Raw genomic sequence first — 22138 nt, 5'->3', positions numbered from 1 at the left:
TCTGAGGAAGGGTCACCGGACCTGAAATGTTAACTGATTTTTTCTTCACAGATGCTGCCAGACCTGCTGAGCTTTTCCAGCAACTTCTGTTTTTGTGTCTGAATTTTCTAATTTTATATTCAGTGTGTTTATATAAAATTGCAGACACAAGGAATTTCCTAGTAGTCAATAGAATTACAGATGGATACCTTGCACCAGCTTTCAGTAAGCATTGCTTTATCTAGAAATTAGGAAGTAATTTTGCAAAAGATTTAGTAATAACATAAGAGTGATGGGGCTAGCATGGGAATATGGTGTTGAGGTGGGTGATCACTATGATTTAGAGTGACAAAGCAGGCTTGATCAGCTAAATGAGCTAGTCCTTCTCCTATGTTCCTCAGATTTCCCTTCCTCCTATGGAATCCACTTGGCAATCATTATTTCAGATTGACTGGGATTATGTAATAGGCCTGTTTGTAACCCTGTGTAAATTGAATGGGTTTTGTTTAAGTTAAAATCTAGCCCTTTGAAACATGGGCTGGGGATCCAAAACCTGCACTGAATGGCACTGCTCACTGTTACTACCACTGACTATGGTGCACTAATATTCACACAGGAGTGGCATTGTATATTATAATGTAATTAGTCCAAATTTGCAAAGAAATAATTTGTTGACCAATATTTACTCGTGTGACACACTCCAAAGCCTGCAAGCCTTACTGAAAATTTTCTGTGCATGCTGACATGTTGTGACTACAGTATGACCTGTTTGTTGATGCTTACAGGTGACTGTTACCTGACAGAATGGTCTTTGTGGAGCTCTTGTCAACTGACATGTGTGAATAATGAGGATCTTGGCTATGGTGGTGTACAGGTACGAACAAAGGCAGTGATCATCCAGGCAATGGATAATGAGCATCTATGTCCAGAACAGGAATTGGAGACCCGCTTGTGTACAGGTAAGTGCAGCTATTCCCTTGTGTAAGTTCACAACAACACAAGCATAGCCGATGAATTTCTCTAATCATTATAGAGTAAGATTCAAGTTCAGTGCATTTGCAAAAACAGCAGGTGACAAGGAAAATCTGTGTGTATGCAAAAGAAACTATTTTGCATTGCATCCCAACCAAAGTTGTTTTTCACCCCATCTCCGCTGTAGATTTGGCTAGGTGCCCTGAAACTGCCATAACTTTACTCCTGGATACACATGCTATTAAGCAGGTATAGTACTTGGATTGAAATGATTAACAGCAGAACCTATATTACAAAAGACTCAAAATGTGTCTAAAAGTGAGCTTGCTTAACAATTAATACTTTCCACCCTTCAGCTGTATCTTTTTGTGAGATCTTTGATATTCCCCAGGTACTAAGATATCAATGGATTGACATCACATTAAATGAATGATACCATGAGTGATCTAATGCCCTCTCACTACTCTACTGAAGTGTTAGCCTAAATTATACAATCCTTACTCTGATATTGATCAAACCAATTCGGAGATGAGATCTCCAAACCAAACTAAATTGACATGCAATTTAGTCGGGAATACAGGTGAAACTTCTTTACCCGGAGGGTGATTAGAATGTGGAACTGGATACCACATAGATTAGTTGCGGTGAATAGCTTGGATAAATTTAAGGGATAGCTGGACCAGTTCCTAAGAAGAATGGGCTCAGTTGAGCTAAATAGGCTATTCCTGTGTTGTATACTTGCATCTGCAAGAGAGGCCTTATCTTTTGGAAGTTCAAATCTGAATTCTGTTGGTTTTTCTGAGGGTTGTTTTAAGATGAGATGAGGGAATAGGTGGAGAACACATCAAAACCATGATTGAAACTGTTCAGGGAAGTGCTATATCCTCACTTAGTCTTGTTTGTGACTGAAAACAGACCAATGACTTGTGTCAGCAGACTAGGTTCCTCACTTACAACACAGACTGGTGAAACATTCAGTGTGATATTTCCTTTTACTAATTTAGAGGCATCTTTTTGTAATTTGCTTCATTAACTGTAAGTGGTTGCTAGGACCTTCTGGTTAGGTCTGGAAGTACACAAATATATTTGTAAGTCATAGGCTGCAAGGATTGTATGTAAGTCTGCGCATTGCTATTTATATTTTTCTAAGCACTGTGCACTGATGCATTCAGCTGAAAAATTCAGCATTCCACATGACAAATCATTAATATAAACTCATTAAAATATTATTTAGTTTTGACCTTGAGACAGCAGGTACTGCATATAGAGGCAGCTGGGCCTACTGAAACAGTTTACCATTAAAGCAGACTTTTACAAAATGATTTGTGATATTTCCGATATTCTGTGATGGGCTATGAAGAAGCACAAAGTGAACTCATTTGAACTTGAATCAGAGAAAAACTATTCAGTCAAATGCTAGGATTAGCCACATCACTTCTACGAAATAAAATGATTTCACGTTAGCTGTCCGTGTGTCTAACCACTCTAGAACTAACATTACTGCCAATTTGGATTTTCATTCGGATTCTTTCCTCAGCACCAAACACCACACCATTAGATAAGTCTGCAAGCTACGTTGCACGATTATATATCCAATATTTGGGTAATTTGTGCAATTTTAGGGTCAAATGAAAACCATGTTATTGTATTTCAGCTTTCTGGTTGTCCCCATATTGTCTTTGGAAACAGAATAAGTGCTTAGCTGGACCTATAAATTGAAGAGCAAATTTAGTGATGATTAATACTTAAGAGCACATGATGAAAATGTAGTTAGTCATAGTCAGTGTATAACTATTCCTTCTTTGAACATGGAATGACCAGTCTCATATATGCACTGAAAGTCAGCATAAGACTGGATTTAAAATAAATTGTTATTGTACAACAACAAACCCAAGAACATGCAATGCCATTGTTCCTGTTCTTGGCTTCAGAGGAGTGTGAATTGATATATTGAGGTTATATGTAACCCTGCTCTCCTGAGAGAAACTGGGTGGTCAGTCTTTGAATTTAGCTGTTGTCCATCATTTACAAGATTTACCTGCAGTGTTTTACAAGAGATAAGATGCCCACCTGGGTCAAGTGGGTGTCTTCAAAATTGTTCTTGTACGTCTTCTTCTGCAGGCTGATATGTTATTCATGCAGTTTTGTTTCTTATTGTAATGGTTTCTTATAGGTGGCAGCTGCTATGAGTATGTGTGGTTGGCTGGTGCATGGACAGGATCATACCGAGAAGTATGGTGTCAAAGATCAGATGGAATAAACGTCACAGGTACTGAGTGTTTTTCTTTCCTGAATGCACTAGGAGGAGAGCAGCATTGTCAGTGTTTTACTGGAAGGTTACTATGCAGTGTTCCTGTCTTCTTTTTCACATGCAGTTCTTTGCAGACATACAGAAAGATAGAATGAAATAGGTCAAGCTACTTGAGAATGGATTTCAGAGCCATGGAAAGGGTACAGATAATCCATATCACAATGATAAACAAAATTAAAGAACTTTACTTATGAAAGGAGATTTTAAAAACTGGGAGCTGAATTTTTATATATGCAGAATGGCTCTGTGCTCCAACCTAAATGGCCACAGAGTCTAGAATTTGGAACTCTGAGCCTTGACCCCGTATTTCACCGTTTTCACCACAAGGGATTGTGGGCGCAATGTATTTTACATATCCACATTTTATTCGAGCAGTTTAAATGCTCAGTTTAGTTCAATCAGTTACCAGCATTTCCAAAACATAGCATTAGACATTAGAAGCAAAGTTCAAATCCTTCCAAAGTTCTTCAAAGGGTCAGGTAGCCTTTGGGAGAGGTCACACACATTTTTGGGAGGGATCATGTGTCTCTTTAGGAAAAGTCACATACCAATTTGGAACTGTAAGAGTAAAGATGAACTTTCCTAAAAAGTGGAAGTCTTCTGAACTTCCAAGCTCTCAAGTCATTTAAACTACTGTTCTATTAATGTTGGAAAAGATAACAGCTTAATCAAAAGAAAAAGCAAGGGTTGCAATCCCAATAGATGTTTGTTGATATACGCTTGATGGTCCAATTAGTGTTTCTTTGCTGCTTCAGCATTCGATCACAATCACAGTGGTGAATGTTTAAGCTCACAATAGTTGACAGCTCCAAGTGGTCATTAGCTGTCTTTAATGTTAGGTTAATAAATACGAATGTGTGTTTCTATAGGGATTAAGAACTTGAAGAGATTGAACTGTTCTGAATCTGTATTTTTCAATACATTTATTTTTAGGAAATGAAGTAGTGTGATTGACATGTAGAACTATATTTCATCTCATCATGGCTGCTGAAGTCGGCCCATGGCAGATACTGGGTGAATTGGCACAGAGAGTGTAAGGGCATAGTGTGCTGGGTGGGGACATGGGTTGGTACAAGGACCATAAAGGGCCATGGGAATGAGATTTAGTCATAGCTTTGCATGAGTTGACACTAAATTTGGTTAGGAGCTATGAGGGATAGGACAAGGGCATAGGTTATCATGGAGTGTATGAGGGGTAAATGGGGGCATGAGTGGCATGAAAGAGACAAGCAGAGTGTGTGCGTGTTTGTGCATGTGTGCATGTGTGTGTTGTGGTAGTACAGGGTATTTGGAAGATTTGAAGGTTACAGGGCATTTTCTTTTACTCCTTTTATTGTAACTGGGGTAACGTCCCAGAGAATCAAGGTGGTGTTTCGAACATCCTGCCTCAGCTCTCAGCAACACCTGCACGGGTTCTGGGCTCAGTGGCCCATACTCCCTAAGCAACATTTACCACAACTTCCTCCATCAACATCCTCCCCAAAACAAATTCTGTTTGTTCCGGCAAGTTTCTCTTGAGTCAAGCTGTGGAATTGGGAAATTTCTGCACCCCAAAATGAAGTGAAAATTCAGCCCTGAGGCTTTTCCACAAGAATGCAGAAGAATAAGATGAGGTCTAACGCAAGTGTTAGGAATTATATTAGGAATCTTAACAAGGAAAATAAAGCAAGTGCTAAAGATTATATGGGATTTTTAATACCATGTTAGCAGGGGAGTACTACTTCTATTGATTTGAGTCAGCAATTAGAATTTATATAAATAAAAAATCATCACCAAAGTGATAAAGTGAATTCAGTTTCAGTATCAGATGTTTAGATCAATAGATATCCAATGACTTTGCAAAATCATGGCTGGTACATCAATACAGAAATGTTTTCTGTAGTCAGCATATTTCAGAATGTAATTTTTTTATAAAGTAAAATTTTCATACCTATATTCTTACATTACAAACATTAAATTGCTAATGCATTGCGAGTCTTCTTCTCCTTTACTGACAACATAGAACTTCAACATTTATGAATGCTCATCTCAAGTTAAAACTGGCAAATAGGATATTTTTCTAATAAGATTCTGAGACTCGGCACCAAATGTTCTTGTCTCAAGCTGTTCTATGCTGTCGCACTATTAACCCTCTAATCGAATATCAAAATGGCATCCTGATCATTTTCAACTTTCCAAAACGTTGTGTTTTTTTTTTAAATTTATGCTCATCAACAGCAAATTGTGCCATTTCTCCACAGCTGTTCAGAATTAGTTAGCTACTTGCCTAGAGTAATTCACTTGGGACCATTATTGGCAGAAATTAGAGAAATGTTTTTAACCAGTAGTCTAGGCTGGAATGAAGAGTGTGCTATGTCACTGTGACATCCAGTTGTCTGGCTAACATAGATCAGTGGCATAAGGATCCGTTAAGAGGTATGCTATAACTGAGTGCCCTCTCTGATTATCAGATCGTTTGAGACCACATGTATTTTTGTGATGTTCTTTGCAGCTCATTCGAACATATATCTGTTAGATTTTTTTAAAAATGATGAGAAGATAACAATGCAATGAAATCAAAATTATACAGCAGTTTTAAAATTTGCTGTTACTAAATATAGCTGCTTGTCTTGTAGGTGGCTGTTCTCCAGTGAACCAACCTTATGCTGACAGATCATGTAATCCGCCATGTACTAAGCCTCATACATACTGCTCTGAGGTTAGTTTATTGACTGCTGACAGCAATATAGAATTCCTGAATTCGCTACTTTCTATTATTTTGAATGTTGTAATGTTTCAAGTAACATGTTGAATGAATGACTGACTGTTTAAAATACTGAAAACTTCATTTTTCATATCTAGTCTGCAGTGTGTGTCTGTGAGGAAGGTTACACAGAGGTGGTGACAACTGACAATTTGTTGGACCAGTGCACCATGATCCCAGTGTTGGAGATCCCTTCAGTGGAGGAAAAGAAAGCAGATGTGAAGACAAGTCGAGCCATCAACCCAACGGAAACCTATGACAATGAACAAGGGCATTCGGGACACATGTGGTTCTTACAGCCATTTGGAGCAGGTCAGATAAAAAGTCAGGCTCAAAGCTCTTTAACAGTCCATCCTTAACTCTTTGACCAATGTATGAGTTTCATATTTTAGCAATTAGAGATGTCAGTTAAATATTATTACAATTCAGATTTATCCATAAGTAAAATTGTAAAAATGACTCAAGTATTCCTTAGGTGATTCAAAGACTCCCTGGTAAGTAATTTTAAAACATTACAATTTCTATTTAGCCTTTTATTTTCAAAGTGAGACAACAATACAAATGGAATTAGCTGGTAGCAATATTATGGAATTATAAGACTGTTTAATTTTTGTCCTGTTGGAAATTTTTGAGTTTGGAGCAGTAACACTCTTGATGCTCTTATGACAATAATGCTTACAACTGCATTACCTCATGCTGCTACTAATTCAAAAATGAATATTTTCTCTTTATTGTTTTTTTACTAAACTCTTTGTCTCTGAGAATATTGGCCTGGATTTTGTGGTCACAATTCTAGTGAAACTGTCAGCATTTGCCATTGTTACTCCTTTGAAACTGACAAAAAGCAGAAGTAGCAAAGTTGCTTTGTGTGATTCTGTGCTTCTCTGTGAGGTGCACTGTCAAAATTTTTGAGACAGCAATTAGAAATCACTGAACTGGTGAAAATTTCTGCTTCATGCTATAAAATCACTGTTCAAAACTCCTGAAAAAGGGATACCTTGTCAATGATGTGTAATTGGCTTTAACAGTATGTTGTGTCATAAATACTGTTTAAGGACCCCTTTAAATCTAGAAACGTTATTTTACACTGTGTAATGTCAGCATTTGCACAACGATAAAATAATGCATAGTTTTAATATAATTTTATCTTTTGTTAGATTTTTGACATTTTGACTACAATGTGAATGTTCAAATCTTTATTTTTCTCTTTAAAACTTGTAGAAAGTGAAGGATAATCAGTACATTTCACTACCTGGTTAACAAGGTGCAGGGCTGGATGAACACAGCAGGCCAAGCAGCATCATAGGAGCAGATCCTATGATGCTGCTTGGCCTGCTGTGTTCATCCAGCCCTGCACCTTGTTGTCTCGGATTCTCCAGCATCTGCAGTTCCTACTATCTCTGATTCAATCACTACCTGGTTAGTTTTTTTGCGAGGATTCATCAAAGAAAAGTACTGCTTTCCTTGGTTCATTGTTTTCTGGAAGCCCAGATATCTTCCTGACTTAAACCCAAGTTCAAATTAATGTCAGGAGATGTGAAATCCTTGTAACATAGCTAGATTTTTATAGGCAGATTTCTTTCAGATCAGTAGCATAATGCTGTGGCTTCACTGTGACTGCAAATTGTTGGCCAATATCTATACTTCCCTGCTTGAAATAATTTACTACGTATTGTTGGAACTAATGGTTATTTCCGGTATAATTATACTGTAGTGTTAAAATATAGAACTGGCTATGATAGCAATTTACAATATATAGTTGCCAGTGGAAATGAAACCATTGAATAAAGAAAATTGCAACTGCTGGAAATCTGAAATTGAAACATAAAAGCACAATCGATCAGTCAACATATGTAAGGGAAAAGACAAGTTAACTTATCAGCTGTGTATCTTCATTGGTTCTGACAGAGTATGCATCTAAATTAGGTTTGTATAGAAATGACCCAGTCTTGAGAGAGGTTTGAAAGGAAGTGATGAGCAGACGTGCAGCTCTAAGTATGAAGACTGCCAACATAAATAACATCAAAAAATATAAATAACGTGATAAGGGAAAAGAAGCCTACCTTACATGTTTGTTTTTAATGTGCTGGGGTAGAACGTGTTGTAAGATTAACAAAAGAAGGTGCATGAAATGAACATTCTTTTTAAATCAGTGATCACTTGCATAGAAAAATAGGCAGCTTTGACTAAACCACTATTATTCACAAGGACAGTATTCTCCTTGTCATTAGTTCAGGCTATCAAGCAACAAACTGAACAAATCCGTGCATATTAACAATAATTGTTTCTATTTTCATTGAAATAATTTAGTATAGATAATTTTAGCTCTCAAATGTCATTACCCATTGAGCTTGATACAAACTGGCAGAATCCTGGTGGGAATGCATTAGATGTTGTAATGTATTGTTTGGCTGGAAATGTATGTGTCCTTGTGTGTACACATCTGTGTGGCTGTGAATATACAGGTTTGTGCTGCACCTACTAACTATGTGACCCCTTCTGGCTTTGTAGCTATCATTGTTATTTAATTATCAAGTTATATCTCAGGTAACTATCGTGACTACTTGAACTGTTGAATAAACCCCAGAAAGTTGGGCTGAATATAGTGTCTTCCTGACAACGCATGATTCAGTTAAGCTACAAGACATTCTTCTGTTTTCTTCTTAACTAAAACATTGAGGATGAATTCCCTCCCTGCCCTGACCCAAGGTGGCAAAAGAGGTAGCAAGAAGGGTAAAAAAATTTGGCAAGTTTGCCCTGCAGAGAAACTCACTCCCTTCTTGTCTCTTCACCAGTCCAATGAAGCTTTTCCTTTATGCATTCATGGGATGAGGGTGTCGCTGGTCAGGCAGCATTTATTGCCCATCCCTAATTACCCAGAGGGCAGTTAAGAGTCAACCACATTGCTATGGGTCTGGAGTCATACATAGGCAGTTTCCAAGGATGGCAATTTCCTTCCCTAAAGGACATTAGTGAATCAGATGGGTTTTTCCAATAATTGACAAGGGATTCGCAATCATCATTAGATTCCTAATTCCAGACTTTTATTGAATTCAAATTCCACCATCTGCCATGACAGAATTCAAACCCGTGTGTCCAGAACATTATCTGGGTCTCTGGATTAACTGTCCAGTGATAAGACTACTAGGCTAATGTGTCCCCATATATTTGGAAGTATTTGGCAAGACATTTATGGGAGACTTTCTTGACTAACCAGCAATTGAGGCTCTTAAGTGGTCAATAAATGGTCACTTCAGACTTCAACCCACCACTTCCTCAATCACCTGTCTTTTTAGGGAACAAGAAAGGTGGCTGGTTTCCTTAGTGTGAAAACAAATTTATGAGGGGGTTGATGGTTCTGATTGCCTAAACCTGGTGGAAATTGTAGGCATGAATTATGGCAAGGAGTGGTCTTTGAAGGTTATTCCCCTGGGCATGACCCTGAATCCCAACTCCCACCCCAACTGACTCACTTTTCCCTGTGTCGCAAATCCCACAGCAGGAAAATAAAAAAGACCTACCTTTGGGCATTGGGTCACCAGAGGATTAGACCTCAACAGACAATCTTTAGGACCCAGACACAGTCAGCCTCTGGTTGGCTGGCAGCTTCTGGCAACCAAGCAGGCCAGTGTCAAAACATCTAATTGAACAAAATACTCACCAATGCACAGCCTATCGATCCTTCATGAGCAGATAGGTTAGCAATAGGTTGAGTTATATCAGTGATGGGAGCATGGCATGCCTGTCACCACCTAACATGTTCACTCCCACACTTAACAAATCAAAGGGAAAATTTCAGCCTGAGTTAAGGTGAACTAAACCTCCTGAGTGCTATCTTTTCTTTCAGGCCTTTTGGATGTAACTTTTGATGTGAATCCAGGTATTTGATTATGGGCAACTTATCCTGTTTACTTGCAGAGTTAGAAACGGTCCTTCCTGTCCATTTGTTCATTAATTGTAACTTCCTTCTTGATGAGGACAGATTGACACCTCACCCACTTTTCCTGCGAGAAAATCTATTGGGGTAATTTTAACTTTGAATGATGGTACCAAAAGGGCAATTTGAAATTAATTGCACATGACACTGTGCATTACACCTGATTTTCTTATCTTTTTAAGTCAGTGGAAACAAAAATGATGTGGTACACACAGTACCCAGTCATTTTGACATTGGTTAACTTCCCAAAGGTAAAATATCCTTCATGGTGTGATGTATTTATAATGCGCAAACTGAAAATATCACTGTTTTGATCAGTGCCAAGTTAACTGATTTTAATTGGGTAGCACGGCATTTGTCCTCTCTACCCCGGGCTAAGATCAAATACATTCTTCCCTGATGTCAATTGTATGACTCCTCTGGCTTCCTTCCAATTAATGTAACATCCCAGAAAAATTCCGCAGCACCAACTGCTTTTATTATTTTTTTTTCTTTCTCTCATTTCTTTTCCAGTGCTTTCTGGAATATCGCTACACAGATGTACAAGCAATTATTATTAGATCCACGTCTTTCCAGAGAATGTTAACATACCTTTCAAACATTGAGAGGGCAGGGGAAGGGGTTGTTCATTGCAGTGAAGCCTGATTCAATCCTACCCTGAAGTTCAACAGCATGCACTTCAGACAAAGCCCAGTCTGTCCAACCTTTCCTTGTAAAATGGTCAGTTCATCCCAACTAGTAGTCTAGTAACTGTTCTCCAAACCACCTTCAAAGTATTTACATACTTCCTTAAATAAGGAGACCAAAAACTGCACATAGTATTCGAGATGTGGCCTCATCAATGTCCTGTATAACTGAAGAACTTTTCAATAACTACAATTAAAATAATTATACCTTGAGAGTTTTGAAGGCAAAATGTTTCAGTTGATTGTAAGTGGGTTTACAGACTCACAGAATCAAGAACTGTTACTGTTCAGAAGGAGGCCATTCAGCTCATCGAGCCTACACCAGCTGCATTACCAAGTTCAGTTCTCCTGCCTTTTGTTTGCACAGCAATCTTACCCAATAATCATCCAATACTGTCTTGAATGGCTAAATTAAACCTGCCTCCACCACATTTCGAAGTGGTGTATTTCATAACCTAACTACTCACTGTGTGAAAACATTTCTTCTCCACTCATCCTTCTTCCCTTCAAGGAGATCACAGAAACCCTACAGTGTGGAAACAGACCCTTCAACCCAACAAGTCCACACCAACCCTTGGAGCATCCCAATCAGATCCATCCCCCTAAACTGTACATCCCTGAACACTTTGGGCAATTTAGCATGGCCAATCCACCTAACCTACACATCTTTAGACTGTGGGAGGAAACTGGAGCACCTGGAGGAAACCCACACAGACATGGGGAAGAACGTGCAAACTCCACACAGACTGAGGGTGGAATTGAACCCAAGTCCCTGGTGCTGTGAGGCAGCAGTGCTAACCACTGAGCCACCGTGCTGCCCAGTCCCAAACTCTTCCGTCTATCCTCACAACTGAAGTTTCTCATTCCTGAAATCATTGTTATAAATCCCTCTCTTTTCAATGAATTCACATCTTTCCTATAATGTGGTGCTGACATTATAGCTGAGGTATTTTGTACAAGGTCAATATCACTTCCTTGCTGTTGCACTCAATGCTCTTATTAATAAATCTAAGGATAACATCTGCTTTATTAACTGCTCTCTCTACTTGTTCTGTCAACCTTCAATGATCTATGCACATGTATGTCCAGGTTCTTCTACTTTTACACCCCATTTAGAATTGTGCCCCTATTTTATATTTTCTTTCAGTGTTGTTTGACTAAAGTACATCACCTCACAATTCTCTGTATTGAACTTCATCTACCACCTATTTACTCATTCCACCAACATGTCAATGTCCTTTTGGAATTCCGCATTGACCTCGTCACAGTTTATAATTCTTCCAAGAACTGTAGTGTCATCTGCAAACTTTGAAATTGTCCCTTGTGCACCAAGATCCAGATTATTAATATTCATCTGGAAAAGAAAGGGTTTCAATGCTGACCATAGGGGAACTCCATTACAAACATTCCTCCAGCCAAAAAAATATTAATTGATCATTATTGTCTGTCATCCAAATCTTCGAGTTGAGTCCAAGGAAAATTAGAAACGTTATATCTTGTGTGGTTTGTCAATTTTTTTGGCACATATTTCATTACAGAAATTTCATTCCAATACAGAAGATAATGATCTTTAAATGCCAATGCAAGATAGAAGTTGTTTGTAGAGCTGACTAAATTCCCTTTGTTTTCCTGTTCCCCTGCCAATAGTCGTGACCAATTCTATTTCTATTCTACTTCTATTCTATTCTATTCCATTCTCTTTCTATTGATCTGAATCAGTCTGTTTTCTCAACATGATTGCTTCTCTCTCCTGAAATATCTAGAAGGCTGTTGTGCATCTTTAGGACTTTCATATTTCTGCGACAAGCGAAAGCAAATAATCATCCAGAGAAGCGTTTCTATTGGTCTCCATTACTGTTAATCCCTGAACTAAATGCAAGGCATTTTGTAAAGAACTAAAATCTATAAATTGGATTTTTACATATCCTGGTTATGGTTTGATAGAAGACACAAACGTAAGCATGTCAGTACTGTATACACTGGAAGAAAAATGGCCATGCAAGCATCAAGGAATGATACTACACTGACCTCTGTTGGAAGACAAGTGAAATGCAAATAATTTACTGACTGAATGAATATTCTGCAAACTTAAAATGAAAACTGAAAAACTGGAAATATTCAGTGATCAGGCAGTATCTATAAAGAGGGAAGCAAAGTTAATGGGAAGGGTTGTTATTTTTTAAAAAAGACTCTTATTTCTCTGGGTTCAACATTTTTCACCTTCTTGGAGCTACCAGTTTACCTGAGGCTTGGGAAACCCAACTGTTCAATGTTGAATCTGAAATGGTAATAAAAGTGAGCTGTGCAACATTTTTACAGTTCAGGTATTCATTCCTAGATTACGGGCATTGCTGGCTGTGCCATTATTTATTGGTCATCACTAAATGCCCTTGAGAAGGTGGTGGTGACACACTTACTTTAGCTGGTTCAGTTCATTTGTATAGGCATTCCCTCACGCCCTCAGTGCTGAAGGGAAATGTTCCAAATTTCAGACTGTGGCAGTGAAGGAATGACAATATAATTCCAAGTCAGGGTGGTGTTTGTTTGGAGCGTAAATGGCAAATGGTGGTGTTCCTATGCATGTCTGTTGATTTGTTGCTGTTAAGCTTGTATGTGGTAGAGGTCGCAGATTTAGAAGGAGCTGCCAAGGAACCTTGGCGAGTTGATACAGAGTACTTTGCAGATGTAACAGACTGCTACCTCTGTACGCCAATGTGGAGGAAATGAACCTTTAAAGTGGTGAATGGGTTGCAAACTCCTTAGACCTGGATTGTATGAAGCTTCTTGAGAGTTGTTGGAGATGCATTCATCAGGCAACTGGAGAGCGTCCAGTCATACTCCTGACATGTGCTGGAGATGATGGGCAGGTTTTAGGGATTCAGGAAGTATTTATCTGCCTCAGAAATTTCAGCTTCGAACAAGTCATCGTAGTCACAGCATTTCTCTGGTTGATCTAATGAAATTTCTGTCAATGACAATGCCTTAAGCTATTGATTTAGAGTGTTTCAGCAATTGATAAAGCCATTGAATGTCAATTTTAAATTATAAGATTTAAATTGACTCCCCACCCTCCAAGAGTTCACCACACACTACATCCCTCCCCCAAAACTTCACCAGTGCATTTCTGCCTCTGTTAAAACCAGATGTGGATGAGTTGAAGGCAGTTCAGGGTCGACATCCAGATTTTCAAAACTTAGTCCCCCAAACCTGTCTACATCTTGAGGTTAGAATCCCTGTTTCAGGTTGAATGACCTCCTTTTTTTTCATTTATCTATACTCATTCTACAGAACCGAAACAAGTTAGGGGAGTCATAGGTTTTAATCAAGTAGAGAAGCAGAAAAAGATGAAAAGTCAAAGAACTAAGGGGAAGGTATTTGAGAGAGTGGAAGACAGGAGAGATGAATGACTAAAGTGTAAGGATCGGGGCCTTTGTACCTTCTCTGATCTTTGTTTCATTTCTTGGCTGAATATCACCTTTTGCATTGTGTTAGCACTGCTTTTCACCCGTTGTCATTTATGCTCATCTGCCTCCTAGCTTATCACGCGTTCCTTTTTGTTCTTTCCCTTTTTTCCTACTGTTGCACTTTCTTAAGCATATTTCATCTCTAACCTACTCCACTTCTAATTAAAGTTCATTGAAACATAAAAATTTATGGCTCCCTCAACACAGGGTCAGATAGACAGTAAGGCTCCTTCAACCTGGGGTCACATAGACAGTAAAGCTCCCTTAACATTTGGCCCATTTAGTCCATCCTGTCTGAGACCTCGACCTGAAACATTAACTCCATTTCTCTTTCCAAAGCTGCTGCCAGATCTGCTGGGCATTTTCTGTTTTCATTTCAGATTTCCAGCATCCACAATATTTACTATTGTATCTTATAAACTTACTGAGACACAGTAATTTATCATATTGTATAACTTCTAATTTGGCTGACAAATATCATGGGATAAACTGGGCATTTTTCCCCCATTTAAAGGCAATATGATATTTTGAAGTGAAAGTATAAGAAGTTATGATTGATGTCATTATGCTTCATGAATCATATAACTCACATATTCCTATAGGTACTTAGAGGATTCAGGTTCAGTAGATTTAATGTCACTCGTACTAGAACCACAGTATGGCATCTGATGAGATGTGTGGCAAGGCAGACTAAATGAACAAATGGTCCTTTCCTGCCCAACTCATGTACAACCTTGTAATACATTAAGAAGTCAACTGCAAATGACTCAATGTGTAGAGTAGGTTGTTTCACCAACTATTTGTATATATCAGTTGCCTTATTAAAATGTTGTAGAAGTATGCCAGAAAGGTAGGCATTACAGAAACAAGAAAACTGTAACACGTGGCAAAGAATTATACAAATGGTGACATTGTTTCAGAATAAGTCTACTGTTTTGGGTTACTGTCCATATTCACTTTTAGGTTACATCTGTGTTCATTATTAAGAGTTAACAAGGTATCTTTGCTTTATAGATGGGAAGCTGAAAACTTGGGTTTATGGTGTGGCAGCAGGAGGTTTTGTCTTAATAATCTTCATTGTTTCTATGAGCTATCTAGCCTGGTAAGTTTGTGGTGCTGTCCCATACTGTAGAAATATACAGGCATAGCTGTTACACTTTAGCGCTATGAAAGAGCTGAGTGACAGGACTGCAAACGTGTGCAAACTACTGAACTTCACATTTTATTCAAGGTAATTTCCCTTTCAAGATATTAACAAAAATGTTATTGAGAAGCCTTTTTGTGGTGCACAACTTTCTTTCAGAATTGTGAATCACCTTTAAACTACAGACTAAGAACTAAAGTTTGCAGAGTAAATCTTTCGATAGTCAAAAATATAAACCAATCCTGAAGAAAGTCTCCTATCTGCATACAGTTTATCTTTCCATAGCTATCTATTTTGCCCACACAGACCAGCATTATTGACATACTTCAATGTGTCATGAAACAGAGGGCTACTGCCTAATCCTTTCTCCAATCCAAATATTACATTATGTGACATGTGTCACCCTTAAATCCTTGCACTGCTGCAGGGTGTGTGACCAATTGCTTTTAAATCAAAAACAGCTTCAGACAGTAGCTCTAGGGGCTTTTATAAGCATGATGAAAGAAACCTTAAGTTTTCCTTAATGCAAACACCATTTTGTTAACCTTTCTCCCTTGCATGTGCTAACCACTAATTGGTGTTTTAGATTTTAACTGATATCTGACATTATGGAAGAAATATTTGCAATATCAGTTCAAATTTATCATTGCTTGGCCAGATATCGGTGTTATAGTTCCATACAGCTGACTGTCAGTTCTATTTTTTAAGTTTGCAAGAATTAACTTACTTTGCAAGCTTCACATACTAGTGTAGTTTTTTTAAAATTGGTTCAAAGTTTGTGGTAAATGCAGCATAATGGGGAAAAAAAAATCTTCATTACCGGATTCTGAAACAAATCAAGCCAGGAATGGTTCTGCTGAAATGAAATTTCTAAATTTTGTGCTGTAAGTAATTTGTCACACTAAGCAAGTCCTCGTTTTTCTTAAATAACATTTGGTGTAATGTTACAAAAAAACTTTGTATTTCTTGCACATCTCCAATCATTTGCATGACATGTAAGATTATTGTGGAATGGAATATGTTTGGTCTTTGTTACCACTTGACATGAAGTATTCTTTGCAGAATTTGCAGAAGGTAAGATGTTGTTTGAACTTGGAGCTTCCTCTACACTAACTGAACCTGCCTTGGATTCGAACCTCACAGTTGGATCCTGTCTGTTTCAGTGTCATACTTCCAGCTTTTAGAACCAGATGCTTTCATCATTTCTTTGCTTAAAGTGACCGTCTTAGTATCATTTATTTAGTTTAGTATGCTGAATGACTAGTTTGTGATGCCAACAGCACGGATTCACTTCCATCCCAGCTGGGGTTACCATGAACAACCATTCTGCCACTTCTCAATCTCACCCCTTGCCTGAGCTGTGGTGACCCTCAGGTTGAACTCACCACCAGTCATCTCTCGCTAATGAGAGAGCAGCTTATGATCCTCTACGACTTTAGCGACTTTCACTTTTCTTTCACTTATTGAAACAGTGGCAATTAAATCAAATGATTGTAACAATTAGATACATAACTGGTTCAATCAATGACATAGCACTGCACACATGACCAATCAGATGGTTTCACCAGGGTGGGGTTGATGCTGGTGTTGCTTTGCATTAAGTGGAGTGCTAGGGGAAATCCTGCAGATCTCATTTTGTTCATCCTCCAAGATGAAGAGGCTCATTCTCTCTTGTGTTTCCACTGGGTACCTGAATGGTTGGGTTGATCTGCACACAGAAGGCTCACACAGATACCACAGATGATTTGAGTTTTTGTCATCACATTTCCTTTCTGCCTTTGATATGTACTTGCTTTCAAAGGATCCCATATCATTTCTTACTTAGCTGAGCCACATGCAGAAATGCTGGATGCGTTTCACCCAAGACTTGAAGTAGATATCAAAATTCCTAAGAGAAGCCTTCACAGTGTCTCTGTAGTGCTTCGTTTGTCTGGTCTGAGTTCACCCCAGACTGAAACTCCCCATTGAAGACACTCTCTTTTCACTGAGTTCCAGGAATTCTGGTTACATCTGTCTACACTACTAACATTGGTCATTGCTGAGGCTGCAAGTTAAGGCATCTCAATGATCAATGTGCTCTCAAGGAATGGTAAGTGATGTTGGGAGAAGGCATACCCTATCAACCAGATGGGCCCAGTAATGGTTCTGGGTGAGTTGTGGTTATGATGCACAGGCAATGTTGTCACCACAGGGACTGTTTTCGGAACTGGGGGCTCTCATGTGGGCCATAGCAAAATGTCTATAGACTTAAATGGCTCAATTGGGCTTCTGGTGAGTAGCCAATTTGCCAACTCTCCTGCCAATGGCAGCAGGAAGATATCAGTCATGTCCCAATCCCCTCCTATCCTATTTTGCCAACCTGCCACCTCCCACCTCCTTGCCAAGGATGGGTAAAATTCCTATCCAAATGTGCTGTACAGCTTTGTGACAGTTCTATTTAATTTATACCCTCCCCTTCCTAAAGATACTGATTCTTTCTGTGATACATAGTTTCACAGGAAAAGATCCCAATCAGGTGTCCTAGCCAAGTGATGGCTTTCCAGTTGTGAATTTAGAATAAAAATTTTCGCAGAGTATTTAATAATGAGTCATCCCTTGCTAGCCAGATCCAGTCTTCACCCCAGCAGAAGTCATTGTTTACAATTCTGGTGTTGAAAGCTTGACAATATTTCCACCCCTAACTCATAATACTGTTTACAGTAGCTCTAAATGTGATTTACAGTACTTTGAAATGTGATTAGCTTGCTTCGGGATTAAACCTAAAATATTCTTCTGTGCATATTGCTATAACATTGTAACATCATATAAGGGATGTTTGCATGCTAATTGTAACTTGAGTATTTGTCCTATCTTATTTGTAGCAAAAAACCCAAGAAACCACAGAGAAAGCAAAACAATAAGCTGAAACCTTTGACCCTGGCATATGATGGAGATGCTGACATGTAATTTCCCTTGTTGCTTGAAGATCTTTCCCAGTCTTTCTTCATTAGTGTAAGGTATAATGTGCAGCATGTATGTCTGGTCTACAGTCTTATAGGGAATTCTGGAACAGTTCGTCAGTTTCTAGAGCACTGTGACATTTTTACAGGAAGATGGATGGCAAAATATACCACAAGATGACACACTCATTATAATACAGGCTTCAAATGATAAAACTGCCTATTGTTAACAAGTTGAAATATTGCTAAAGAACTTCTCTGCAATGCACCAAAGCAAATTATGCTTTTATTTGAAAAGGATATTAAGATACAAGTGAAAGGGAAAGCTGAACTTTGTATTGCTTTTTGTCCGATGATTTTATATCGAATGCAGTGATGATGTTTCAGGTGAGAAAGTTATCCAACTATAACAAGAGTCAACTGAAAAACTGACGACTGCTCACAGACCTAATGCACAATTACCAGAAAGAACAGACCTAATGGAATGAGAACTTTAACTGTGAATCCAAGACCAGAGCATTTCAAACTGATGACTTTCCAATGTTACTGCAAAAAGGATCCAAACGTTATACTTCTATCAATGTGAAGGCAACAATTTATGCAGCAACCCTGAATAATATATATATGCTTGGTGACAAGTTAATGGTAAAAGCAAGAAGGACAGCCAAATAGCTAGAGTTTCTCAAACAGCATGATGCTCAAGAAGTGCAAACTATGATAATAAGAAATACAATGAAAACTATTCAACTGGGAAATTGAAGTCTTAAGTATTAACAGCTTAAATATTGTTCTCGTTAACTTTCCATGCTTTATGTCTGAAACTGTCTATGTATTTCCAACAAATTAGCCAATTACTCCAGTATATACTGCTGCCGAAAATGGCCATACCTAACTATTAATGTTTCAAACTATGATATTATTTAATCCAACAAATGAAATGGTCTCTTAAATGCCCTGAACAACATGGTCAGCAACACTTCTGAAATGTGAGACACTTCTTTGCACTATATTAGTGCTGCATGATATGCACTCAACCTGTCATCACTTTAGAAATAGCATCTTTCTAGCAAAAGTGTCTCCCCTCGGTAAAATAAAATAGATAGTTTGAAAAGGAGCAAACTAATCTTGTTTACTCATGGATTGCAACAGTTCTGTACTGTGGCAAAATGAAGTCAGAGTATTTCAATTAGTGTATGTACAGACATATGTATGTGTCTATAGTCACTGCAGCTATTTTGTAAAGTGTATTATCGGTGGTCAGTATAGTTGCAGTATTTATAGGCATCTAGTTGAATTTTATGAAAAATGTATTTGTTCTGATCTTATGTGCTTATGTTGTGCAAACATTTCACTAGCTGTTTTGCTAGTTCAATCTTTTGTACTGTTTTTCTGTTGCTCCTTTTAAAAGGGTGACATTTTTTGGCTACTTTGTTATCATTACCAAAACATGAAAAAGAATAGAAATTGCGGTTAGCAGACAAAAAGGCAGAAATCCCAATCAATTCTAATTAAAACAGCTAACTTGCAGAAAACTCAATGTTGCCACACAGTTCATTTCATCCAAATAAAGTTATTTGTGAAAATTATGAAATTTATGGGAATAGGTATCCATTTATAATGCTAAATTTATTAATGCTAATTTGCTAGTGCTTTATAAGCTCTTCATAGAAAATAAGTTCATTCTATTATTCTGATACAAAGTATTCAGGAGTGACTTGTCCAAAAGAATTATGATAAACCTGAGAATCAGAGCACATTAAACATACTAATCATCATTCATCTACATAACAGGACATTTTATTTTCCTCTAAAATATACTCTTACATCAACATTACCTCTTCCAGGAAATCATCGACATTTGAAGGGAACAAAATTAATTCTTTTGGTTCGCTGTAATCAGAATATACTTTTCCAATGAGACCCTTAAATGAATTGCTGAGACAAAGTAACTGTTACCTGCTGGATCATGGTATATGGCGTGTCCAAGGAAACAGGATAATTTTTTTTACAATCTGAATTTCCATTAAGATATTGGGAGTTCTATTTCAGATACTAAACGTAAAAACAAATTGTACAAATGGTTAATGTGCTGACATCTGTCACCTTGCTGAAACAAATTGTCAGTGAAGAGTTGGCACCACACATGAAATTAACTCAATACTGTCTCTCCCAGTAGGTTGCTTGCATGCTTATTGAATGAAAGTGGCATCTGCAAACAGAATGTGTTTCTCTTTCATTCCAATGTTTTACTGTTAATTTGTAGATATTGTCATTTTTTTAATTTTTTAAATTATGTTTATTTTCTTTTTTAATTAAAGCAATGTATAACCTCCAAAATTTTGTGGGGGTAAATGAATCCAAATTTTATCGAGTAATGATTATATTTAAGATGAAAGATGTGGCACGTGCTTTATAGCAGGTTACTGTTTGATAACATTTATTCAACCTGAAGCATTAAATAAAAAAAATTGTCAACAGTTGAATTATTTATTTGCATTAATTTTATCTGAGCAGACACCCAGACATTCAACAGCTTTGTAGCCAAATTCAAGTGAAATAGCATCTTTGCTACCGATCCCTACTCTCCATATTGCAGTTTCACGCTGCTACTTGGTCAGAAATGCCAGCGGATGTTGCAGGTTCCAGATCCTGCCACCATATAGAGGAGGATTCCATTTGGCTGTGGTCTCGCCAACATGTCACTTCCCACTGCCTCTGGCTCAGCCATTTCTGCACTATGTAAGTTTCCACAATGGAATAGATCATGTTCCAGCTCCCCAGCTTTTGCCCCTGGGTAGGGGAATGAAGCGAGGCAGTGGCTGGAGGAGCAGTTGTTCAGGAGCACTGCTGGACTGCCTGCATATATGGAGAAGTGGGATTGTGTGGAGTGAGAACAAACTCTTGATTGTGTTTGAGTGGGATGGGAAGTTCTTGGAGATGAGAAAGCAGGACCAGGGAATCTTACGTGGGGCGTAATATATTAATATGCAAGAAGATTGGTGAATGGACAGGAAGGAAGGACAATGAGGCATTTTAAAGTTGTTATCTCACAAGGACTGGTTGTGTGGTTTCAGCTATTTGATATATTAGTAAATGACTTCAGAACAAAGGAGAGAGGATGGGTTCAAACAGCAATAATCACCAACTGCCATATCTTAATTGGTGTTCGAGGGTCAGTTGGCATCACTCCATCTGCAACCAATCTGAGCATGGGTGACCCTGTACCCCCAAGAGAGACTGAATCTGTGGGTGGTTGTTACTTCAGTCAAAAATCTGTTTCACATGCTCCTCTCCTCACAGGCTGTTCCTGTTTTTGCTACAGTTAGATTTAAGTAGTGAACCTATCATTATCACGAGAGAATAAATATTAGGAAAACTAATTTTGCTAAAGGCTGATGGCACCCTGGACCTGAAGGTTTGTACCCAACTGACGTAAAAGAAGTGGTTACTTAAAAAGCAGAAACATTGATTGTAATTTCCCAGAATTCTAGAAATGTCCCAGTAGGAAAGCCACAAATGTAACACATTTCATTCTTATTATTTTTGGAGCATTGAGGGAATCATAATGCAATCAAGCCAAGTCACCTTGGTTTTGTGAAAGGGAAATCATGTTTGATAAATTTGTTAGAGTTATTTGAGGATGTAACATCCTCAAGAATGGATTCTGGTACCTTCCCAAGCACATGTCAGGCTAAAAACATAACACAACTGTTCATTGACTCTGTGACTTAATCTGTGTCTGTATCCATGTGACATCATCAAAGTGGGAGCTACTAATCACAAGCTTCCAAATATCAAGAAATAGTAGGAACTGCAGATGCTGGAGAATCTGAGATAACAAGATGTAGAGCTAGATGAACACAACAGGCCAAGCAGCATCAGAGGAGCAGGAAGGCTGACGTTTCGGGTCTAGACCCTTTTCTGAAGAAGGGTCTAGACCTGAAATGTCAGCTTTCCTGCTCC

General features: G+C 38.2%; 1 protein-coding gene across 1 annotated transcript in view; it reads left to right on the top strand.

The window, feature by feature from the left end:
* thsd7aa (thrombospondin, type I, domain containing 7Aa) overlaps window positions 1-20588 on the top strand; it is a 204048-nt gene extending 183460 nt beyond the window's left edge. The window contains exons 23-28 of the mRNA XM_048608398.1: window positions 765-938; window positions 3125-3220; window positions 5878-5960; window positions 6104-6317; window positions 15107-15194; window positions 18098-20588. Of these exons, the coding sequence (XP_048464355.1) occupies window positions 765-938; window positions 3125-3220; window positions 5878-5960; window positions 6104-6317; window positions 15107-15194; window positions 18098-18182 (740 nt within the window). The 3' untranslated portion in view covers window positions 18183-20588. The remainder of the gene's footprint in view (window positions 1-764; window positions 939-3124; window positions 3221-5877; window positions 5961-6103; window positions 6318-15106; window positions 15195-18097) is intronic.
* The last annotated feature ends 1550 nt before the right edge of the window (window positions 20589-22138 follow it).

The sequence above is a fragment of the Rhincodon typus genome, chromosome 2 (assembly GCF_021869965.1).
Source record: "Rhincodon typus isolate 14 chromosome 2, sRhiTyp1.1, whole genome shotgun sequence".
Classification (NCBI taxonomy): Eukaryota; Metazoa; Chordata; class Chondrichthyes; order Orectolobiformes; family Rhincodontidae; genus Rhincodon; species Rhincodon typus.
The sequence above is the reverse complement of the archived record's forward strand: the minus strand, read 5'-3'. Positions and strand labels throughout refer to the sequence as shown.